Source organism: Tachysurus vachellii, chromosome 19 (genome assembly GCF_030014155.1).
Source record: "Tachysurus vachellii isolate PV-2020 chromosome 19, HZAU_Pvac_v1, whole genome shotgun sequence".
Lineage (NCBI taxonomy): Eukaryota > Metazoa > Chordata > Actinopteri > Siluriformes > Bagridae > Tachysurus > Tachysurus vachellii.
In genome coordinates, this window is record NC_083478.1 from 2,606,713 (window position 1) to 2,629,431 (window position 22,719).

The following is a 22,719-nucleotide window of genomic DNA, read 5'->3' on the forward strand; positions in this document are numbered from 1 at the left end:
GTATTTAAATATTTTTCTTTCTTTTTTTTTTTGATAAATGATTATATAGGAACTTCAGTTTATGAGCAGTCTGATTAGTTAGTTTGCGTAATGTATAACCAGGTTAGTACTCACTGTGTGACCAGCGAATTCAGGGAGGTGATTATTTTGGTCAATGATGTTCACGACCACTGTGCTTGTGCTGGACAACTGCACTTTGTCTCCGTTGTCTTTCGCTTCAACCAGGAGGGTATATTTCTGGGCTTTCTGTAAATAATTAATAAACATTAATCCACTATTACATTCTACTATATTCTAAATCTACCCATCAAATCCCTGTTTTGAACTAAAATCGTTTTGTTGACTGTAATTGAAAAACTCCACTAGGGGGCACAAATGCAGGCCTATAAACTCTGCTACTGACAAAATGTTCTAATGACGTTTAATTCTTTATTGGCAGCCTTAAAAATGTATGTTGTTTACATGACTTTTGCAAAAGAACATTTTTAGAGTCTTCAGTATATGGGGTTGAATAGTACAATAACAAATTTTACATTAATGTCGAGGAACCATGTTTAGAGTTTTTAATTTTCTGTGTGTGTGTGTGTGTGTGTGTGTGTGTGAATGCATTCATATTACTGGCTGATTTGTGTAGATTTTTTCCAGAATTAAGTTCAATTCACTTCCAAGTTTTAACACCACAAAGTGTGGAAAAGTTAGGGGGGTGTAGACAAAGTGTGTATTAGCATAGTACAATAAAACCACTACATTAAGTAGAAAGGTGAGATTTACCTCATAGTCCAAGCAGCCTTTGAAATAAATACTTCCTATGTCCATATTCTGTTTTATATAAAATTCAATGTTATCTGTTTTTGGGGTGACTGAGACGAGTCTGAATTCGAAGGTGCCATTGTTGGTGGATACATCGTCATCATCTGACGCAAAGACCGTCAGAATCAATTTACCTGTTGGGAAAATTATATTTTGTTTTAGTACAAAACTTGTAAAATTTGTAAAGTTCATACAAAGTTCATACAAAATGTGCAAAAATCTGGTGATGTTAAAATGATCTGATCCTATGTTAAAATGAAGTTATAGAGGCAGAGTTAGCTTATGAGCATTAACATCTAACCTTGTATCTCAATCTCAGTGTTAAGAATTTTGGTAAACTTTTCAGTAAGCCATAATTATAATAAAGCTTATGATTATTTCTAAATAGTAAATAATAATCATTTATTCATAATCAGTGAATGCTTTATGCACTATTCATGTGAATTCATCAAATTCATCCTATCCTTGTTTCTTTCCCGAGATCTATCGTGTCCAAATCTGTCATGACTGAGGATTTAATTAATATACTGTAAGGTGTTAATAAAAAAGTTTTCTTTTTTAAAATCGTACTGATATATTTTTTGGTTCTGGTTGCTGATTGAATATGATTTTTTCCCTAATTAAGTTGAATTCACTACAATCGTGTGTGTGTGTGTGTGTGTGTGTGTGTGTGTGTGAATACATTAATATTATTGGCTGATTTGTGTAGATTTTTTCCCTAATTAAGTTGAATTCACTAAAATCGTGTGTTTGTTTGTGTTTGTTTGTGTGTGTGTGTGTGTGTGTGTGTGTGTGTGTGTGTGTGTGTGTGTGTGTGTGTGAGTGAATACATTAATATTATTGGCTGATTTGTGTAGATTTTTTCCCTAATTAAGTTGAATTCACTACAATTGTGAGTGTGTGTGTGTGTGTGTGTGTGTGTGTGTGTGTATGTGTGTGTGTGTTTGGCAGTGCTTATGTGCTATGTTTGCAAAATCCCCAAACACTTTCAATTTAATTACAAGACCTGCAGTATATTTTAATATGTAAAATTAAGGTTATGTTACAAAGTTCTTAAAAAAAAAAAAAAGACACTCAGCCACAAAACAGTGGAAACTTTCACTGCTGCTCAGATGAACCCTATCTGCAATGGAAATTTTCTGTTTGTGGTAAACTTAGACCAGGTATTAGATCAGACGTTGATATATAAGGTTTGCATATCTGTTTCTCACAGAATAAATGTTTGAAAAGTTTCACTTTCGATTTCACAAAATTAATTATGTTGCAAAAAAGAAATAGAAATAGAATTATATTTAGAAATAGAATAATTTCAGATAGAAATAATTTCAGAAGCTTTAAGTAGCAATACAATGTAAACGAGCCACAGCACAAGAGACATTCGTTGTTTTGTTGATTCAATAATTATTTTTTTTAATCAGTTTTAATTATTAAGTAATAAACAAGCAAAAAGATGAAGAAAAATTACATTAGAGTTAGTGTTGTAAATGTGTAATATTGATGTATTTGTACCTAAAAATAGTTTGTAATTCTTTCTTGCGTTAATGGAATTTTATTGTAATTATTATTTTAATGTATATTATGTATTTCTTCAAATTTCTTCAAGAAATGATTTGGCAAAAAGTGGCTAACTTCATTGTATTGTAACCTAGTAGCTAATACAACACATGGACATTGTGTGCATATTGTTACACCACCTTGAGGTTCAGATTCATTGATTGCTTTTTCATAGTTAAGAGGTTTAAAAACCGGTGCATGGTCATTAATATCCTGGACCTTGACCTCAACGCCGAGCCTCGTGTCCACTTTGTTGTTTGAGACATTCTTTGCTTCGAACTTTAGCTGCAATAAGGAAAGAGTCTATTTACACTGTTGAAGTAATGAATTACAATCAATGTAGGGAAAATGTAAACAACAACAAAAAAATAGTGACACATATATTTTCTGACTTAATAGATGCTGATAAAATCCTTAGATGTTAAGTATCTTGTACTCATTATCGGATTAATTTAAATAAACAGGAATTATAAATCATGTAAAGTGTATGAAAGGTGTATAGGTTTATCAGCTGATTTGTGTATAGCTTTAAATGCTAAACTTTAATCTTGTTAGGTCATACATACCCTGAGGACTGGAAAGGCCTCAAAGTCGACTTTTTTATGCACAAGGACCTCACCGGTTTTACTGTTGATGCTCAGCAAACCTGTGGGTTCCATATCAACACCACTGCCACTGAGTTGAAAATTTACTAAATATTTTTTCTCTATATTAATCTGAAACAAAAAGCACACACAAGTGAAAGAAAGATTGATTGATTGATTGATTGCACGAGCCAGGGGATCAGCGTGCAGGGTAAGCCATGACACAGTACTTGGCTCTTTCACAGAAAGAAGTAAAGAGAGGAAGAATGGCACAAAAATGATGCAACAGAGCGTTTGCCCAATCATCAGGAGATCGCCGACTTTGAATCCCAATTATGCCAACGTGATTTATGGCTGTTAATCATGGTGCCGCTAGCAAATTGTGGATATCTATAAGCTCAAGTATGCTCTTTCCCACAAGTATACTATGCTGCGTTGTGGCTTGAGCAGCAATCTGTATAGACACAGTTGGCTGGCATTACCTGTCTTGGAGGATGCACGTGTTAACCTTCACCCTTCCAGGTTAGTACCTGTTGTATTATAAGCAGTGAGCTGGCTGTTGGTGCGATCGGCAAAACGATCAAATCTGTTTAATAGGCTTAGATTATGTTAAACAAACGTATTCAACACCTTCTGACCAATAGGATCAGAAAATTCAACAGCACGGTGGTATAAAGTAGATTCAGTCTGGTCTATGTTTTATAATACACATTAACAACACCCAGAAATGTTGGTCAGATTGGATAGTAAATGTGTTAAAATTATATTTAGGTTTGCTTCCAATTCCATTTTCTCATTATTTATATTATATCATATTGCACAGCCATACAAAAAAGCATTTTTAATAAACATATGTAATTTTGTTCCATATAGGGCTCATAGATTCTGATATTTATTAGGAGGAATGTTACAACTTTATATATATATATATATATATATATATATATATATATATATATATATATATATATATATATATATATTTGGTTTTTGGAGGGACGTCATCACACGCTAAACCCCACACCAACCCTTTTTTCCTTTTTGCGTAATAGCATCAGCACATATTCATATTGAAAAGATCAGAAATATTTGGATTATGTACATAGAGTCTGAGAAAGGGCACCTGGTGCTTAAAGCTTTAACAACATGCGTCATCAACGCTGCATTTTCTGCGCGCACAGAAGGTAATAAACAGCTTATAACCTCAGATTTATAAAAAATGTAAAAGATGATAAAAAAGATAAAAGATGTAAAAGTCTCCTCAAAGATTCCATTTGTACCAGTTTATCTCAGTTATTAAAGATACTCACAGTGCCGAGTACATATGGGAAAGGGCCAGGAGATTCTTCCTCTATAGTGAAGGAGTCAATGATCCATGTTCTCTTCTGCCTGATCTTGCTGTAGGCCGACACTGCAGCTACGCACTAAGACAATAAAGAAAAACTCAATGAGATAGACCACAAACAAGGCAAAACATTTGAGCAACTGTAATTTCAAACATGTCAGTGTATTTACACTGCTCTCTTTCTGAGTGAATACTCGTATTCATCCTGGTCCTGGAGAAACGTTGTCTCATTTCACTATGTACTGCAACAGCTACAGTATATATGGTTGAAATGACGATAAAAGGTTCTTGATCTGACTCTTGACTTGACTATAATTTTATATATACAGTAAAATTATTATATATTTGATCATTTTTGACCTATCCTATGTGTCAGGGTCAGCTCTATATAGTAAGTAGTGGTTTCCTAGAGCTACTGGACTCTAATGGTGCCATTATGTTTACAGTAAATATGTTTAAAAGCCTACTTTATTATTACTTGCTGCAAAGTTTCACAAGATGTCACCTTGTGATGTAAAAAAAAGACTAGAAGCTGCATTTTACTGAATAGCTTTATGGACTCATTAGGACGTATGAAAATGGCCATCGATTCTGTCGCATGGATTCTGCCGACTCATCCTTACAGCCGTCCTGAAGGGTCGTGAAAATTGCACTTTTGAAGTTCAGCAGGCTATTAAAACTGTTTTTTTACTTTAATATCAGTGTTAATAATAGAATTGGTACACTGCCAGTGGTTAGAAATGTTATGCATTTTGTTTTTTCTTAATTTAAGATAAAACAAAATGTTATGCATTTTGTTTTTTCTTAATTTAAGATAAAAAAAAAGTAATAAAAGTAATTAAGTAAACAATATATATGAATAATATGAGAAATGATTATTTTGATAGTATATAAAGGACTGAGGACCCAGACTTTAAACAATCACACTGGGCAATGTATATATATATATATATAAAATAAATTTCCAGCATTTAACAGACACCTTTATCCAGAGTGGCTTACATTTGATCTCAATTTATACAACTGAGCAATTGAGGGTTAAGGGTCTTGCTCAGGGTCTCGTAATAGAGTACGAATGGAAAAACAAACAAACATCTTACTGTATGACAAGATACAGATCAGGGGTGTCAAATCTTATCTGGGATCAAATCTTATACAGAATCCACAGATGAAAGCCAGGATCAACTGAAAAAACAGGTGAAATCAGGTGCGGCTCATGATTGATTGGAATGAAAAACAAAGCCACACACCCACAGTAAAGCTTTTAAGCTAAGATTGGACACCCCTCAGACAGACAGACAGACAGACAGACAGACAGACAGACAGACAGACAAAAAGATAGTTCACGAAAGATTTCATGACTTTATTATTTAACAAAGTACAGATTAAATTCTCATAATCACACTGTCACAAAGTTACTGAGTAACATTAATGTTGTGTTAATAATGTTTCTAAATGAATAATTATGGCCAAAGAATTTAAAAGACTTTTTTTTTTTTACTTCAGTACATTAGCTTTGTACATTCCATGTGTTTTAACAGCTGATTTTAGATTAAGAATACGCAACGAGCACGCAGCGAGATATGCAGCGAGAACGCAGGCTAATTTTAGAGTGTGGATGTTTCCAGAAACGGTTCTGATTATTTCAGATTAATTTTACACGATGATAAAACTTTTACCTTGAAGTTTGAACGATTTCCAAGACTACAGCTGCAAATTCAACCTGCACAAATAAAACAGGTGGAAAAAGACCCTTGTGTTGTCATCGCCCCGACCTCACCCAAACAGGATGAACTGGATTTTTATTTATTATCATACGTAAAGTTTACCCAGAAAGACGTGTACCAAAATCTGTTGTCAGGGAAATGTTACCACAGTAGTGTCACGGACATTCTGAAAAATACTGAACCAGATATTTAGAAGTAAAAGCCTAGTAAAAGTATAACCATCAGTTTTAGGGAGTAACTTAAAAGTAATTTCAGTAATGAGTAATGGGATTACTTTAAAAAACAAAATGCAAAGGAATCTGTATTATATTTAGAAAGAAGTATTAAATGAAGGAGTATTAAATGTTTGTGCCTCAGAATTTAAGCATAATGATTGACATATAATTAATTTATATGACTGAAGTCACTGGGGGGGCACGGTGGCTTAGTGGTTAGCACGTTCGCCTCACACCTCCAGGGTTGGGGGTTCGATTCCCGTCTCCGCCTTGTGTGTGTGGAGTTTGCATGTTCTCCCCGTGCCTCGGGGGTTTCCTCCGGGTACTCCGGTTTCCTCCCCCGGTCCAAAGACATGCATGGTAGGTGATTGGCATCTCTGGAAAATTGTCCGTAGTGTGTGATTGCGTGAGTGAATGAGAGTGTGTGTGTGCCCTGTGATGGGTTGGCACTCCGTCCAGGGTGTATCCTGCCTTGATGCCCGATGACGCCTGAGATAGGCACAGGCTCCCCGTGACCCGAGGTAGTTTGGATAAGTGGTAGAAAATGAGTGAGAGTGAGTGAAGTCACTTATTTATACAGAAGGCATTGATTGTTTTTACCAAACCAATTAAATGCTGCACACACTGTTGACTTGTTCTTACTTAATACTCTTTCGATTTTCTAAGTACATGTATTAACATGTTATCCTTATCATTGTATTTACATATCCTTTTCTATCTCAGCCTTTTTTTGATTGTTGCCCAGAAGACTTTTGTGCACAGGAATAACTAGTTATTTTCCGACGTTCCCTTTCAAAGCCAACAAAAAGCTGTCGGTTAAAACAACTCAGTCATTGTTGAAGCAATGATTAGTATTTTATATGTGTTTATAGATGTCACGAGGCCAGATGTGAAGCACAGTTCCGGTCATTTCTGTCACCCCAAACTTAATTATGTTCCTCTAAAAGCACAACCTGAAGTGTTTTATTCCCGTTATACCACAGCAGTAGACTTCATTTCTAGTGACACTTCTTATACTGTATGATAAATCATTTCAGTTCTATGTTAGTCGTTTGGGAACCTGCCCAAAATAATTGACATGACCTAAAGGTGGTGGTAATTCACATATGATCAGCTGTAACCTGGTGTTCCCTCACAAGTTTTTCTTTTTTTTTTGTAAATTGAAATTGGAAAAAAAAGCAGCTTGGTTATCTTTCTGCCCTGAAGCACCTAAGGATACAACTGATGTTCACCTCTGACTATTACAAAGCACTGACATTGGAGGCTCACAGACAGATCAAGACGAGACATAAACCTATTTAGAGATGACTAGCAAAAATATAATTTTATCTAGTTTGATCTTCCAAAATTGTTTGTTACTGTAATTTACATGTATTATTCTATAACGTGAACAAGGACAAAATGTGACAGAACACTGATTGCGTCAATTCAAATAAATAAATAACATATAAAACGTCAATGGCCAAACCTTTCTGTTGCATCAGGTAGCATGAACTCATTTGGTGTTCCATTTACTTAAACCCTCCTTTGTCAGTTTTGACAGGAACATATTTCTTACCTCTGGCTGTTTACTTTGACACCAGCTACAACAACACTTCATTGCCAATTATGTGTTGATGACAGTCCAACTTTCTTCTGTCAGTACGAGCAGTGATATCGAAACTTGCGTGGCATGTTATATGAAGCATTTATACATAAATCAACACTGTAGTTAGGAACAGTTTTTCTATACGTTTTTCTTCATGAAAATGAGTAAATTATAAAATATAAATGAAAGGAAAACTGCATCAAATTTAGATGTAAAAAATCATCAACCATGTGGAATTTACATGTTTTTTTTTGTTTTTTTTTTTACATGTTTTTTATATGTAATGAACTTTATTTATTTATTTATTTTTATAATTTTCCATGTGATAATTTACCTGTAAGATATTTAATAATGAAATTTATATCACATCATCCACACAAGGTTGCATACCTTGCAAAATAAAATGCTTAGTGTTTTTCCTGCACAACAATACAGTAGTTTCAAAATGATCTGTTGCAATTCATATTTGGTAAAATATTCATTAGTATTAATCATGCACAAAATAAGTGATGAAAGTTGGACGAAGGTTGGGATTTTTGTCAAAATTTGACATAAAACATCTGTAAGAGTTTTCACAATGTTGTAAGTAAGTCATTAAACAAATATAGCAGTGTGAGGTCTGAGTCTGACAGGTCTGAGTCTGAGGGTCTGAAGGTCAGGTCTGAGCAGGTCTGTGTTTGCTGTTAAGCAACTGTTTTTTTTTTCTCAAAGGAGGTTTCATATTAATATTTGTTGAATTAGTAAGTGGGGGTCACGGTGGCTTAGTGGTTAGCACATTCGCCTCACACCTCCAGGGTTGGGGGTTCTCCGGTTTCCTCCCCCGGTCCAAAGACATGCATGGTAGGTTGATTGGCATCTCTGGAAAAATTGTCCGTAGTGTGTGAGTGCGTGAGTGAATGAGAGTGTGTGTGTGCCCTGCGATGGGTTGGCACTCTGTCCAGGGTGTATCCTGCCTTGATGCCCGATGACGCCTGAGATAGGCACAGGCTCCCCGTGACCCGGGGTAGTTCGGATAAGCGGTAGAAAATGATTGTGAGTGAGTGAATTAATAAGCTGTTACCAGATTAATAAACACGGTGCTAGTTTTCCAGAAAAATCTTCAGTAAATATTCTGTAAATTAATGAGCCATTCAAAGCTCCGCACAGGTGGCAACACGAAATATGTTTTATAACAGCATGTTATTTAGAAGGATAAATCTGAAACATACCTGATTCGTGTTAATGTAAATTTTATGCTAGGTTTTTAAATTTATTTATACAGTAAATTTTCTATTAAAGTTAAACGTTTTCACTTTATTATTGAATTGAAAACCAGTAATGAACTATGATCCTATTCGTGTTCTAATAGGCATCAAATATTAAATATAATGTTTTAATTGTAAATAGTTTGAAATGAGGAAATTCCATAATTTCAGGCAAAATGTTTGTATCCTACTCACGATTCTGAGTGCATACGAATTTACACAAAGGAAGATTAAGTTAAGGTGCACACCAGTGGATTAACTTGAATCATATAATTAGCATGAATTATTGCTCTTTTATATCTGAAATATACCGTCAAGTTTCAATTGTTAATTTTTTATTATGTTTGCATCATTCGGTTATGACGCATATTTTGGGCGACAAAAAAAATAAACACGGTTTATTTTAAGAGCATTTATTAAGAGCATCATAATCTTAGAATTTCATTTAAAAAAAATAATAAAAAATTCAATTTAAATTAAATATTTATTTTCCAAATCTACAGGGAGCCGCAGCAGAGGGACGAAAGAACCACCTGCGGCTCCGGAGCCGCTGGTTGCCGACCCCTGATTTAGTAGATGCTAAAAATAGTTATGTATATGAATAGGTAAGGTATAAATGATTAATGATCAACAGATGAAAAATTGTCTTTTGGCTAATAATCATAAATATTTTAAGCTAATAAAAGCTTTTTAATCTTACCAAACACACAGCTAAATACAGTCAGTTAGCATAAAGCTAGTTAAAACCTCACTGGATAAGCATGAAGACCTTTTTTGATTAGTTTTTTGCTCCATAGCGAAAAATCTGTATGCCTCAACAATTAGGTTTGTAATCATCAAAAAGCAGCTGTCAAAATGTCCACAATGCATCTGTGCGATCATTTTGTCATCAAAGTCGAGAAAAGTCGACGCGCTGTGCAAATGACAGAAGTTAGTCAGTGAATCAGCTTTTATTTCTTCAACACAAAATGTTAGAATGAGAGTTCGGTCGAGCAACGTGACTTATTACGTTACAAATCCAGTACTACAGTTTACTATAAAGACCTCATTTTTATTTAAATGAATAAATTCCATGCTAAAACTGCCTATGATATCATGTGACGTGACCTTCCCTGACAGCTAAAAATGTAAGGTGATGGATATGATCATTTTCAGACAATGCTGAAGTCAAATTAGACAAAAATCATCTTGTGTTTTGCAATAACATTAAATGAGCTCATGCATTTATGTCATTGTTTTCTTATCTGTCTTTCTTACGTGACTGTACAAGATTTATGCTTTTTTGTCCTTGGCTGAAAAAGCTTGAACAAACACAGAACATGAATTTCATAATATTAAATGATTAAAAATCATATTGTCATATTGTGCAAAAAAAGCAAAAGACTAAAACTAAACAATATCAGTCACCAATGGGTAAATGACGACGTGTTACTTTAAGGTTGACACTGATCAGGTTGTTGACTGACACTAGATCAGGTTGTTCGCACTAATATAAAATAATGTTTGTTACTGTAATGGAAATATTAATGTTTGTTACTGTTACGACCTCAAAAGTGATAATTTTCTCTTTACTCTTTACGACACATCCTGAAATGTGTTGTAAAGATGTCTTGATGTCTTACATCGTAACAGTTTTGCAAACTATTAAAGTTTTGTGTCAATATAATTGTGGTATATGTTGACGTTTTCTGTACGAGGTTTATTTAATATACGTAGAAAAAGACACCGGTGTCAATTTATTCATTCATTCATTCATCTTCTACCGCTTATCCGAACTACCTCGGGTCACGGGGAGCCTGTGCCTAGCTCAGGTATCATCGGGCATCAAGGCAGGATACACCCTGGACGGAGTGCCAACCCATCGCAGGGCACACACACACACTCATTCACTCACGCACTCACACACTAGGGACAATTTTTCCAGAGATGCCAATCAACCTACCATGCATGTCTTTGGACCGGGAGAGGAAACCGGAGTACCCGGAGGAAACCCCCGAGGCCGGAGTACCCGGAGGAAACCCCCGAGGCACGGGGAGAACATGCAAACTCCACACACACAAGGTGGAGGCGGGAATCGAACACCGACCCTGGAGGTGTGAGGCGAACGTGCTAACCACTAAGCGGTGGAAGCTCGTTGGATGAACGTTAAATAAACCTCACTACCATATATCAACAACTACATGCGTTTAGAAATGTAGAAGGTCGTCTGTTCAAATCCTTGTGTAAATTGTTTTTGCTGCTTCTTCAGGAAAGACAAAAACGGTTTGCTTTAGTAAAGTGATCCTAGTTATTTACTTATTTATTTAGTTTTGTTACCTTGTCTTTGGTTCTTTGGCGTATTAATATACATCCATTTTTTCTGAATAGATAATCGTTCATATTTTAATCATCGCTTTTTAAGAAGCTCATATCCTAGCCAGAGTTAGTGTGCTGTATTAAAAGGTCCCTTTCTTAGGCATGGATTGACAGTAAAATGAATATCTATGCACATGTACTGAATTTAATCCATTGGACTAATGTATTATTGGGTATTTTTGGGATTCTTGGTGACACGTCATGTCATTTCTTCGGTCAAAACCAGTAGAAACAGATTCATTGCAGCAGAACCAGAGGAATTGACTCAATGTTTTATTGTCAAAGGGAGTGGTGCTACAGTAAATCATCCATAACCATTCTGTGTTTTTGAACATGTTTCGTTTTGCCAGTATTGCAAAAATAAGAAGTTGAACATGTGATTAACCGAATGCCTAATATTTATTTATTTATTTATTTATTTATTTATTTAACTTGTTCATTGTCCACTCTTAGTGAAACTGTAATTGAGTGCTCTATTAAAAGCACCTGTTTAAAGCTCACTTTCACTCACTCATTTTCTACCGCTTATCCGAACTACCTCGGGTCACGGGGAGCCTGTGCCTATCTCAGGTGTCATCGGGCATCAAGGCAGGATACACCCTGGACGGCGTGCCAAACCATCGCAGGGCACACACACACACACACTCTCATTCACTCATGCAATCCTGTTTAAAGCTTTTACTCTAAATTGGTGAAAGTTAATGCAAGTCAAGACTTGTCTTAATTCGATTTAATTGATATTCGAGTGTTATAATATAAACCCAAATAAAAATGATGTTTTGTTGGGTAACACTTTACCTAAAGGGAGTGAATTACGTAATGCTGATTTACAGTTAACATTATTCTCATTAGCTTTACCAAGGGAAAGAATAAAGAAAGCACAAGAACATGTAAAAGATCATTGTACTAATTACAGCGTACTGAAGGGAGCACCAATGTAAGGAATTATGCTGCATGTCTTTGGGGAACACACACACATACATACACACACACACACACACACACACATACACACACACTCTCACAATACACACACACACACACACACACATACATACACATACACACTCTCTCACAATACACACACACTCACAATACACACATACACACACACACACACACATACATACACATACACACTCTCTCACACTACACACACACACACACACATACACACAGACACATACACACACTCTCACAAAAAACACACACACATACATACACATACACACTCTCTCACAATACACACACACACACTCACAATACACACATACACACACACATACACACACACTCTCTCACAATATACACACAAACACTCACACACATACATACACACACACTCTCTCACAAACACACACACACACATACTCACACACATACACATGCATGCATACACACACATACACACACACACTCACACACACATACACACACATATACACTCTCTCACAATACAGTACACACACACATACACACACACACTCTCTCACAATACACACACACACACACATACATACACACACACACTCTCTCACAATACACACACATACACACACTCTCTCACAATACACACATACACACACACACTCTCTCACAATACACACACACACACATGCGTACATACACACACACACTCTCTCACAATACACACACATACACACACTCTCTCACAATACACACATACACACACACACTCTCTCACAATACACACACTCACACACACACATACATACACAAACACACTCTCTCACAATACACACACATACACATACACATACACTCTCTCACAATACACACACATATACACACACTTAGTCACACACTATGGAAAACATAGAGATCCCAGTGGGTCTACAATGCATGTATTCGGGCTGCGGAGAGGAAACTGGGATCCCCGAAGGAAACCCCAAAAGCAGAGCACAGGGAGAAAATGCTAATTCTTTACACATAAGCAGACATTGGAGTTTACACCACCAACCCCAGAGGTACACGGCAAACATCCAAACCACTAAGCCACCGTAATCAGAACTGCTAACATTTTTAAAGTTTGTAAAAATTACAAGCTTTATAATACTATGAAAGCTAACCTATAAATAACAATAACTTCATCTGAAGTGCTCAGTGTTAAAAGTTCAGTTTATTACCTCATGATTGAACAGTGTGAACTGCTTTGATGTAGCAAACTGGTAGAATCACCAACCCCACCCTTAACTTAGTGTGATACTGTGTTAAAGATAATTATTACTTTACAAAAGGTGCTTTCAAATTTTATTGTACTTTGCCCAAGGCATTATAACAAGCCATGTATGTTCCAACAGGTTTGTAACTGATCAGAGAATTATGGTTAATGATAATAAGGCATTTATAATCCTTCTAAAGAAACATTCATCTTTACAAACTAAATAAACAATTATTTTATGCATGTTTATAAAGATTCATGGATAAAAGCTGCCCTGTAGTCATATCTGAATCCCAACAGGATCTTGGCTAAAATACCGTAGTATGAGACTATTTGCAGTAATAAGAAGGTATGTAACATGAACACTCACCAGTGTGAGGATAAGCATGAAAGTCCATATCTTCATTTTTTGTAGCAGTGAATAAACAGGTGTGAAAGACGGAGCTGTAAAACCTTCACCGTTCTCAGATACCAGTCTACAGCAAGGGAAAGAGGAGGAGTGTGTTTTTATATGTATATGTGTGCTGGGTGTGAACGTGGACGTGGATGTGGACGTGCGTGTGTGTGTGTGTGTGTGTGTGTGTGTGTGTGTGCATGCATGTGTGCTCAAAAATATTTGTATTTGTGTTTAAACGAAGCAGATCAGGCTCGGTTGATGTGCTGTCATCAAAACCAGTGACGTTCTGCATGGGAACATTTCTTCTTTACTGGAAACTAGGCTTCTTAATGTGGGAATATTTTCTGCACCAGGGTCTCTTTTTTTGCCCTCCTCTTGACATGAAGTTAATGTTGTTATGTGGATGTGGATGTAATTCAAAATTAACCTTTATTTTTACATTATAGTGTCTTAACAAGGGGCACGGTGGCTTAGTGGTTATCACGTTCGCCTCACACCTCCAGGGCTGGGGGTTCACATGTTCTCCCCGTGCCTCTGAGGTTTCCTCCGGGTACTCCGGTTTCCTCCCCCGGTCCAAAGACATGCATGGTAGGTTGATTCGCATCTCTGGAAAATTGCCCGTAGTGTGTGAGTGTGTGAGTGAATGAGAGTATGTGTGTGTGTGCCCTGTGATGGGTTGGCACTCCGTCCAGGGTGTATCCTGCCTTGATGCCCGATGACGCCTGAGATAGGCACAGGCTCCCCGTGACCCGAGGTAGTTCGGATAAGCGGTAGAAAATGAGAGAGAGAGAGAGAGTGTGTCTTAACAGCCTTAACCAAGATGTAGTAAAGGCTCAAGATGGTGTCCTATTAACATATTCTGGCCTGGTGACACAATTTCTGCAGTCAAATGCACTTAGCCTTGATTCCATGATTGCGGTGCCAAAAAATACTTCAAAACCTCCCACCTTTAAAAAACCAAGCTTTATATTTAAACATTTTTCAACACAGAAACTTGCAAAAAGGCAAAAAAAATGCACTTAACCTTTTATAACCACTTAAATTCATCTCAAACAATCATCTGGATTGAATAGGATTTATTTTGCATCGTTAAAATTAAAAAATGTTTCAAAAGTTTCAAATGTCGTGTTATTATATTTTACTGTATTCTTAAACTAATGTAGTTTTAAAGGTTAAAATAACTACAGTTATAGTTAGCTGGCATAAGCATCATGCTGTTTGCTAAGTGCTGTAGTTTTGGGAAAGATTATTTTATACATTTTTTGAATTATTTATCATAAACAGGGACATCATTTCTCCAATGTTTTGTCCATTAGTTACTTTATTAAATGCATCACATTTATTGTTATAAAACATAAATTTCACATAGATGAAAATTATGTCTTTCAATGGCAGTTTTTAATAAAACATAGGAACATGAGAATTTTTAATGGATTTAGGATTGTTCCTCGGGTGATAGCGTGTATTTAGTATATGTATTTGAGTTCTTTGGTATTTCTTTTTTAGACTAAAAATATAAAGGTGGTGAATTTAAGTGTGTTTCTGTTGATTGTTGTTCGACATTTCGAAGACCTGACACCGGTACGTCGTGTTGAACGCTGGTCTTATTGCACCACTGAGATAACTTGGTTATAGCCTACAGCCTTATTTCACTATGCTTTAGATTAGACTTGACACTTGAACATCACACCCATATGTGGTTCTGTTGGAAGCACACAGTTGTCTAGAACACCATTGTATGCTGTTACATTGATATTTGGAATTAAATGACAAACATGTTTGAGCATGACAATGCCCCCTTGTACACAAAACAAGGTCAGTGCATAAAGTCTCTGTGATGAATTATTCATTATTTTATTGTTTTCATTGCATCACAAAGCATGAGAATATATTAAGTTTAGTGGTGAATTTAAGCAGAAATCCATTTTGTAAGACAAGTGATCTGTGACAATCAGTAGAAATGTCACAGATCACTTAGTTATAATAGAAAAGTTGTATGTTGACAGATGAGACAAAACTGGCTGGGTGACTTCACACAAAACACTTGAAAGCATGAAAGATGTTGAAAATTCAGTGTTGAAAGCAAACATAAGAAAAGTGATACCAGCTTTTGCGTAATGGGCAAGGAAAGGCAAATTTCCCAATCTGTCTATAAAATCTGACTTTTGACTTTTGTGTGTGTACAGGTCAACTTGTTAACTTGTGTGGTGACTTCACACATCACACACACACACACTATATATACTATACTCAAAAGTCAGAATTTATAGACAGATTGAGAAATTTTGGTGGGGCGCTGCTTTTCTTATTGACACACACACAGACACACACACACACATATATTTATTTATATATTTATATATCGGTGTGTGTGTGTGTGAGTGTGTGTGTCTGAGTATATCTCCTAAAACTCTCCATCAGTCAACAGTTGATCATGTCAGCGAAATAGACTTCATATTATAACTAGATCAAATTTCCTGTTTACATACTGTAATTGCACTTTTTGCCCTTATAGTACCCAGCTACAGAATGGAAACTCTCTGGTGTCACCCAGACAATGATAGGTTCCCTTTGAGTCGGTTCCTCTCCAAGGTTTCTTCCTTATAGCGTCACAGAGAGTTTCTCTTTGCCCCGTCACCTCGGGCTTGCTCAATACTCAATACGTATACATTGACAAATTTATGTACAGTATTTACACAATTTGCTCCTGAAATTAATCGTTATCGCTTTGTCACAACGTCTGTTATTAAAAGTGCTATACAAAAAATAAATTGTAATGAAAAGACAAAGATTTTTTGACACTTAAATAACCTCTATGACATCACAATTTGGAGGAAAGTCTCTAAAATGTATGAACTCTGTACTGTACATACTGTAATCAGCTTCTGTTTCTGCTTTTCTTAATATAAAAAACCGCGGACATATAAAGGGTTAAACCTGACGACTGTTAAAGTAGCTACTGTCATGGCTGGGGGGCTTCAAAAGCTCATATAGAAGCTGTCATCTCTCTGAAAAATTTCACAGAATCTATATGAGAATGAAACAAGTCACAGCCTGAAAGCTCATTCACCTTTGCTTTACGATACTTTTACCACTGCAGTTTCCCCTGATGCAATATGACACCTGTATTTTTCTCATACTCACAAGAATTCTTCACTAATTACTGCCATTGTAAAGATGACACCTTTACGGCCCGAGTCTTTTACTTTGCATATAGTGGGTGCAGATGGTAAAGCCTCGTTATATTAATGGCTTTTAATCTTTTTGTTTTCGTGAGACACCTGACTCACTGCTGGAGTCACAGACACAGCAAACAGCAATTAACTCTATGACGGCAACTGAGCAATTCTGATTTATGTGGAATTATAGTAAATACAACTTATGGTACAGTTCCCTTATGCACCAATTTGCCTACGATATGTTTTATTAATTACAAATTATCCACCATAGTTTTTTATCCATTTATAGTTACATTTTAATGTTGTGATGATAATAATCACCTATTAAACAAGTTTACGTTCTTCTTTACGTTATAGAAGCGGTTGCCGCCTCGTTTTAATCTCTCTTGACGTTAATGAGACAAAAAAATGCAGCTTGTCATGTAACCGATCTTCCTCGAAATCGTCTGAAAATTAAAAGAACCGATTTAGCTCAAAACACCGATGTCTCCTTCGCAATACAAAAATCTTGATAAGTTAAATTCATTTTAATTTGATGGTTGTGTAAATATAAGATTAGGAGTTTTTAGATATTTTTACTCAATTAATGCTTGCAATTGTCATGTTCCATTCCCAGATCATATTGCTTACTTCAAATATTTGATCTAATAATTTATTTGCGACTTTAATTAATTACTTGCTAATTAATATATAAAGTTTGCAGTAAATTATTTATATTTTCTATGTTTAATAACAACTTTTATTTATTATAAACTTTAATCTATTCATTATTAGACATTAATTATGTTAGTTTTTTCTATAGAACATATTTCGAGTTTATATTTTATGCTAATACCAACCTTTGATTTCAGACTGTCAGAGCTGCTGTTGTAGGAAATTAATGAACACCATGTGACCAATCCGAATAATAATAATAATAATAATAATAAAAAAAAAAAAAAACATTACCACAATTTAAAAGTCACAAAGACAAAAAATTGTGTCCTTTACACCTTTTTTGTGCAAATATTTACCTCAGTTCTGTTCCATAGACTCAGTAATGTGGGTTTAGGACACAACTCATACAACTCATTGTAATCTGAAGCCTGCAACATTAGACTTGTGGCCATTTTGAACTTATTAGAATCGCTATTATTTAGTTTAGTATTGCTCCACCCTCTAAGCCTTGCCACCCAGTGTTTAAAGACAGATTTGATCAAAAGATCTAGCGATAAACCTAAAATACAGTTAAAGGTGTGTATAAGTACAGGCATCCTGCAGAACCAAACAAAAAAGTTGTGTGGTAGGTTTTACACTCATGAGATGAAGATAGGTCATGTTGATTCAAGGTCATGTTGATTCAAGGTCATGTTGATTCAATTTTGGACCTCGTGGTTCCCGCATTCATTCATCGTCAGTGTAACTTTTATTTTAGTCATGTTCTCATGTTTTTATACATATATGTTGGGAGATCCGACCAAGTTAAATTGATAATATCGCAGGGTCATACATGTAAACATACTGTAGCTGTATGATCAGGAGGGAATGGGATTAAAAATACAGGTCTGTGCACATTGAATTCTCCTTTTTGTGAAAGATTACAAGCTGTTTAATAAGGTTTAAGCCTCACTTGTGAGATGATAAAAGACAGAGTAAGTGTAAGACAAGATAAGTGTACAATATTGTTGAAAGACCACGTTACCACAGGATTTCTTTCTTGCAATGAAGATATACAGTATATGGGAACTGAAATGTGTAACCTGATTAACAGAAGGACTGTGAAAACAACTGAAAAGCTAAAACCCCTCTGGGCTTTTTCTTCTCAGAGCTTTCAGTGGAGAACATTTAAGAAAAGTGTCATTAAACTTTGGCAGCTATGCATGTGAGAATCTGCCTTTCTGCTTTTTACTGTATCGCTTTCTTAAGCGACGTCCTGAGGCTACATAACGATACTGATTCAGCAGAGTGTAAAAGGTCAGAGGTTATACTTCAAATTTTCCATGAGTTTTAAATTGAGAATTTGCTTACAGTTGTTTTCTTTGCTCCTCTTCATAGTTAGCTTTCAAGTGAGGCAAAAGATTTAGCATAACTAAAAATATAAGCGTCTGTATTTTTCAGTACACACACACGAGGCCTACGTTCATCCGGGTTTTGCAGTGTAACAAACTAGTTCAACGACCTCCACCTAACACCTCAGGGGAGAAGTTACAGCCTGTCGTTTTTATATAGCCTTTTCCGTAGCAGAGCTTGTAGATGCAGAGCAGCTAAAAATCTGCATTTCTACAAAAAAAAAAAAAAATCTTTAAATCATCCGGTAATCATTTAGTTTTAACCCAAACAAAGCAGCTAAGCAGTAAGCTTTATTATTAAGCGATTAAATGTCTCCCCATTCATGAAGCCCCTTACCCAGGTGAGGTGGAGTTACATGTTTATCTTACAAGTTAGCTAGCTAGCAGCATGTATTAGATATAATATATAAATATGTTCGTCCATATACACACAACACCACTTAGCTTACGATGTGTATTATCTTCTGCTAGTAAACTAACGCTGTGTTGTTTAGTCCAGATGAGAAAATGGGAAGGGCTTAAGAGGAGGTCTCAAAGAAGAGCTTATGGGTAATAAGCCGATAACCTTGAACTCTCTGCAATGAATCAGCTCTGTCCTAATACCCAGATACACATCTTTATTACAATACATTCTCTTGCTTTCTCTATACTTCCTCATTGTTTGCACATCACACATTCTTACTACCAGTTAAACGTTAATTAGAATTCAGATCTGCAGTAGCCCTTGGTACACACTGCACGATTGTTTGTGTTCAGTAGCACATGTCTACAGAGGTGTTCGGCTCTACGGAGAAACGCTTCCCTCTTCTGATTACATTTATCATTGCAACTTTCTTTGACAGCTAGTTTAGTTTGCAAAAACTCAGACACATTTAGTAATAAAACATTTTGTTCTACAGGAAATTTTGTGTGAACACAGTGGCATTTTGAATTTTGATGATTCTTTATACCAGACATGTTGTGTTTTCTTTTGGATGACACCAGATGGTGGGATATTTAATTATTACGGTATGTATGTGTAGAAGAATAAAGGCAAACAGAGGTGAATGAGAAACTGCACATCCTAGTGCTCTGAAGCAGCAATGTTACCCTCTGCAAAACATGACCGGATTTGGGTGACTCGAGTCATATGACTTGACTCGAGTCAGACTTAAATCGCAAATTTGAGACTTGAGACTTGCTTGAGAAATATTAATAAAAGACTCGACTTGACTTTGACTTGACATTCATGACTTGAGACTTGACTCAGACTTGAGTTAAACGACTAAGAGATGGGGGACTCGACTTGACTCGAGTGAGACTTAAGTCGCAAATTTGAGTCCAGCTTCTTTGCAGAATGTTTGCTGTGTTCCTGAGTCATGCGGTACAAAGAGACTTCTGTTTTTTTTTTTTTTTTAATTGTATATGCAAGTTACTCTATGCAATGTAATTAAGCTTTCATCTAAATTTTATGTCCCCACACTGTCCTGTGTGCCACTGTGTGTAGGGATGTGGTAGCCTAGTGGTAAAGGTGTTGGGCTACCAATCGGAAGGTTGTGACTTCGATTCCTACGTCTACCAAGCTGCCACTGATGGGCCCCTGAGCAAGGCCCTTAACCTTAAATTGCTCAGTTGTATAAAAAAAAGAAATAAAGTGTAAGTTGCTCTGGATAAGGGCATCTGCTAAATTCTGTAAATGTAACCACACACAGCATCAGAATGAATTAATTAAAAATGTGCTCTCATGACTTTGACTTCAGCATGATTGCTGATACCAGTTTGAATACGTCAGTTCGGAAACCGTTTTTTGAGATTTGCATAGAAAAAAATCTGTACATTTTATCTACTGGACTAAGGCCAAACAAATAAAACAAAACACTTTTAGGGAACTAATTTACCTATAACACTAGAAAAAAACACTAGAAAATATTCTTTTAACTTATCTCTTCTTGCAAACAACAGTAATTGCAGTCACATCCCTACTACCTTTAAATATACATCTGTATATCATCGCTGTCGGGCGGAAACCTCGTATGTCCAAATTTGGTCAATTTCATATTTTTTCACATATCGATGCTATTGGTCAGTCCCCACGTGGGTCTGTTATTTTTACAAGTTATTAACCAATCTAAAGTCTTGAAAATAGCTTGAGCGCAAATCTCATAACTCCATTGGACACTTCAACTGTCCACCTCTTCCTCACTCCGCGGGAGAGCTTCACGGCATATTTCTCTTTAATAAGAGTCGCAACGAATCAACACGTCTTCTGAGGTAAATGTCTTCAAAACACTGGGCTCAAAGAAAAAAAAATCTTGACCCCTGCTAGTTCTGGTGCTCGTCTGAGGACAGGAATTTAGCGCAAGACAATCCACTGCAACCCGGACTAAACCCTGTGCACTGCAGATAAGGTACAGCGTTTTTTTAATTTCCTTAAAAATAACGGTTTTGGAGATACGAGGATTCCGCCTGAGAGCGACAATATATGTATACTGTTATTTGCAAACTAAAAAGCCAACAAAAATCAAGTGGAAGAACCAAAAATATTCACAGCAAAACTTACCGCCGACAAATGCAAGCGAACACGCGAAAGCATGGACAGGTCAAAGCTGAACGCAATGGCTTTCATGAAACATACAGTAATATGCCCACACACTTCACACTGGTTATAAAGCAATGGTATAAATAAAATTGAATTTATGTCTAAAATTTACCTTAGAAATTATTCCAGAATGATAACATGCCAGGGCCAGCTAGCTGGTCAGTTTATTTTACTGGCTAAGAGATTGGATAAGAGATCAGAATATTCAATGGCTTCCCCATTCAGCAGATCTAAATCTAGTAGAGCACATTTGGGGTGTCTTAAAAATCCTGTAATCGTGTCCACATTGGCCAGAATATCTATGGAATTTTTTCAATGCCTTAGGAAATCCATGTCATAAAGAATTGAGGCTGAGAGAAAAAGCGGTCCTGTTCAAGATTACTACAGTGTTTTGTAAATTATGTACAGGAACTGTTGTTGCTGTAGCCCAGCTGCTTAAGCTTAATATCCTATGCTACTGATTCCATCAGCCTTTCACCCTACAGTATTTGTCATCATTCTACCCAACACTGCGTATTTTGTTGTAGGACCCTAGCGCTCCAGTGGCAGCCTGTTATTACTTGGGACATAAATCAAATGCAAAGTATTAAGGTGGTCTCAGTATGGACCGCTCATGTGCTGCTGTAGCGGGGTCCGAGTTTCTGTTGTGTCTGTTGTGCAAAAAATAATAATAATCTGATTCCTTTATCAGAGACAATCCGGAATGCTAAACAATCATTAGAGACAGTGAGGTAATAAAAACTGGAAGTCGTGGCCAAATATAGAAAGTGGGAAACGAAACTGAAAAGTTAAGGATTGATAAATGACACCGAAGATGAGACACCAAAAAAATGAACAGTTGTAACAAGTCTTAGGGATTAAAAGGGGCAAATATCCACAGAAGATTCATTGTTGTAGGTATTACAGTGGTGTA

At 36.1% G+C, this 22,719-nt stretch overlaps 1 protein-coding gene across 3 annotated transcripts in view; it reads right to left on the reverse strand.

Annotated features, from left to right (window-relative positions):
- The window catches only part of cdh26.2 (cadherin 26, tandem duplicate 2), a 29,229-nt gene extending 15,151 nt beyond the window's left edge, over nt 1–14,078 (reverse strand). Inside the window, exons 1-7 of one of the 3 annotated variants that reach the window (XM_060893965.1) lie at nt 13,975–14,062; nt 5,973–6,016; nt 4,259–4,372; nt 2,931–3,080; nt 2,505–2,649; nt 772–944; nt 115–246 (exon numbers count right to left, since the gene is read on the reverse strand). In XM_060893965.1, the coding sequence (XP_060749948.1) occupies nt 115–246; nt 772–944; nt 2,505–2,649; nt 2,931–3,023 (543 nt within the window). In that variant the 5' untranslated portion in view covers nt 3,024–3,080; nt 4,259–4,372; nt 5,973–6,016; nt 13,975–14,062. Of the gene's footprint in view, nt 1–114; nt 247–771; nt 945–2,504; nt 2,650–2,930; nt 3,081–4,258; nt 4,373–5,972; nt 6,017–6,122; nt 6,327–13,974 lie in introns of those variants that run through there. The other 2 variants (XM_060893966.1, XM_060893964.1) reach the window with 2 other exon arrangements.
- Nucleotides 14,079–22,719: the final 8,641 nt, after the last annotated feature.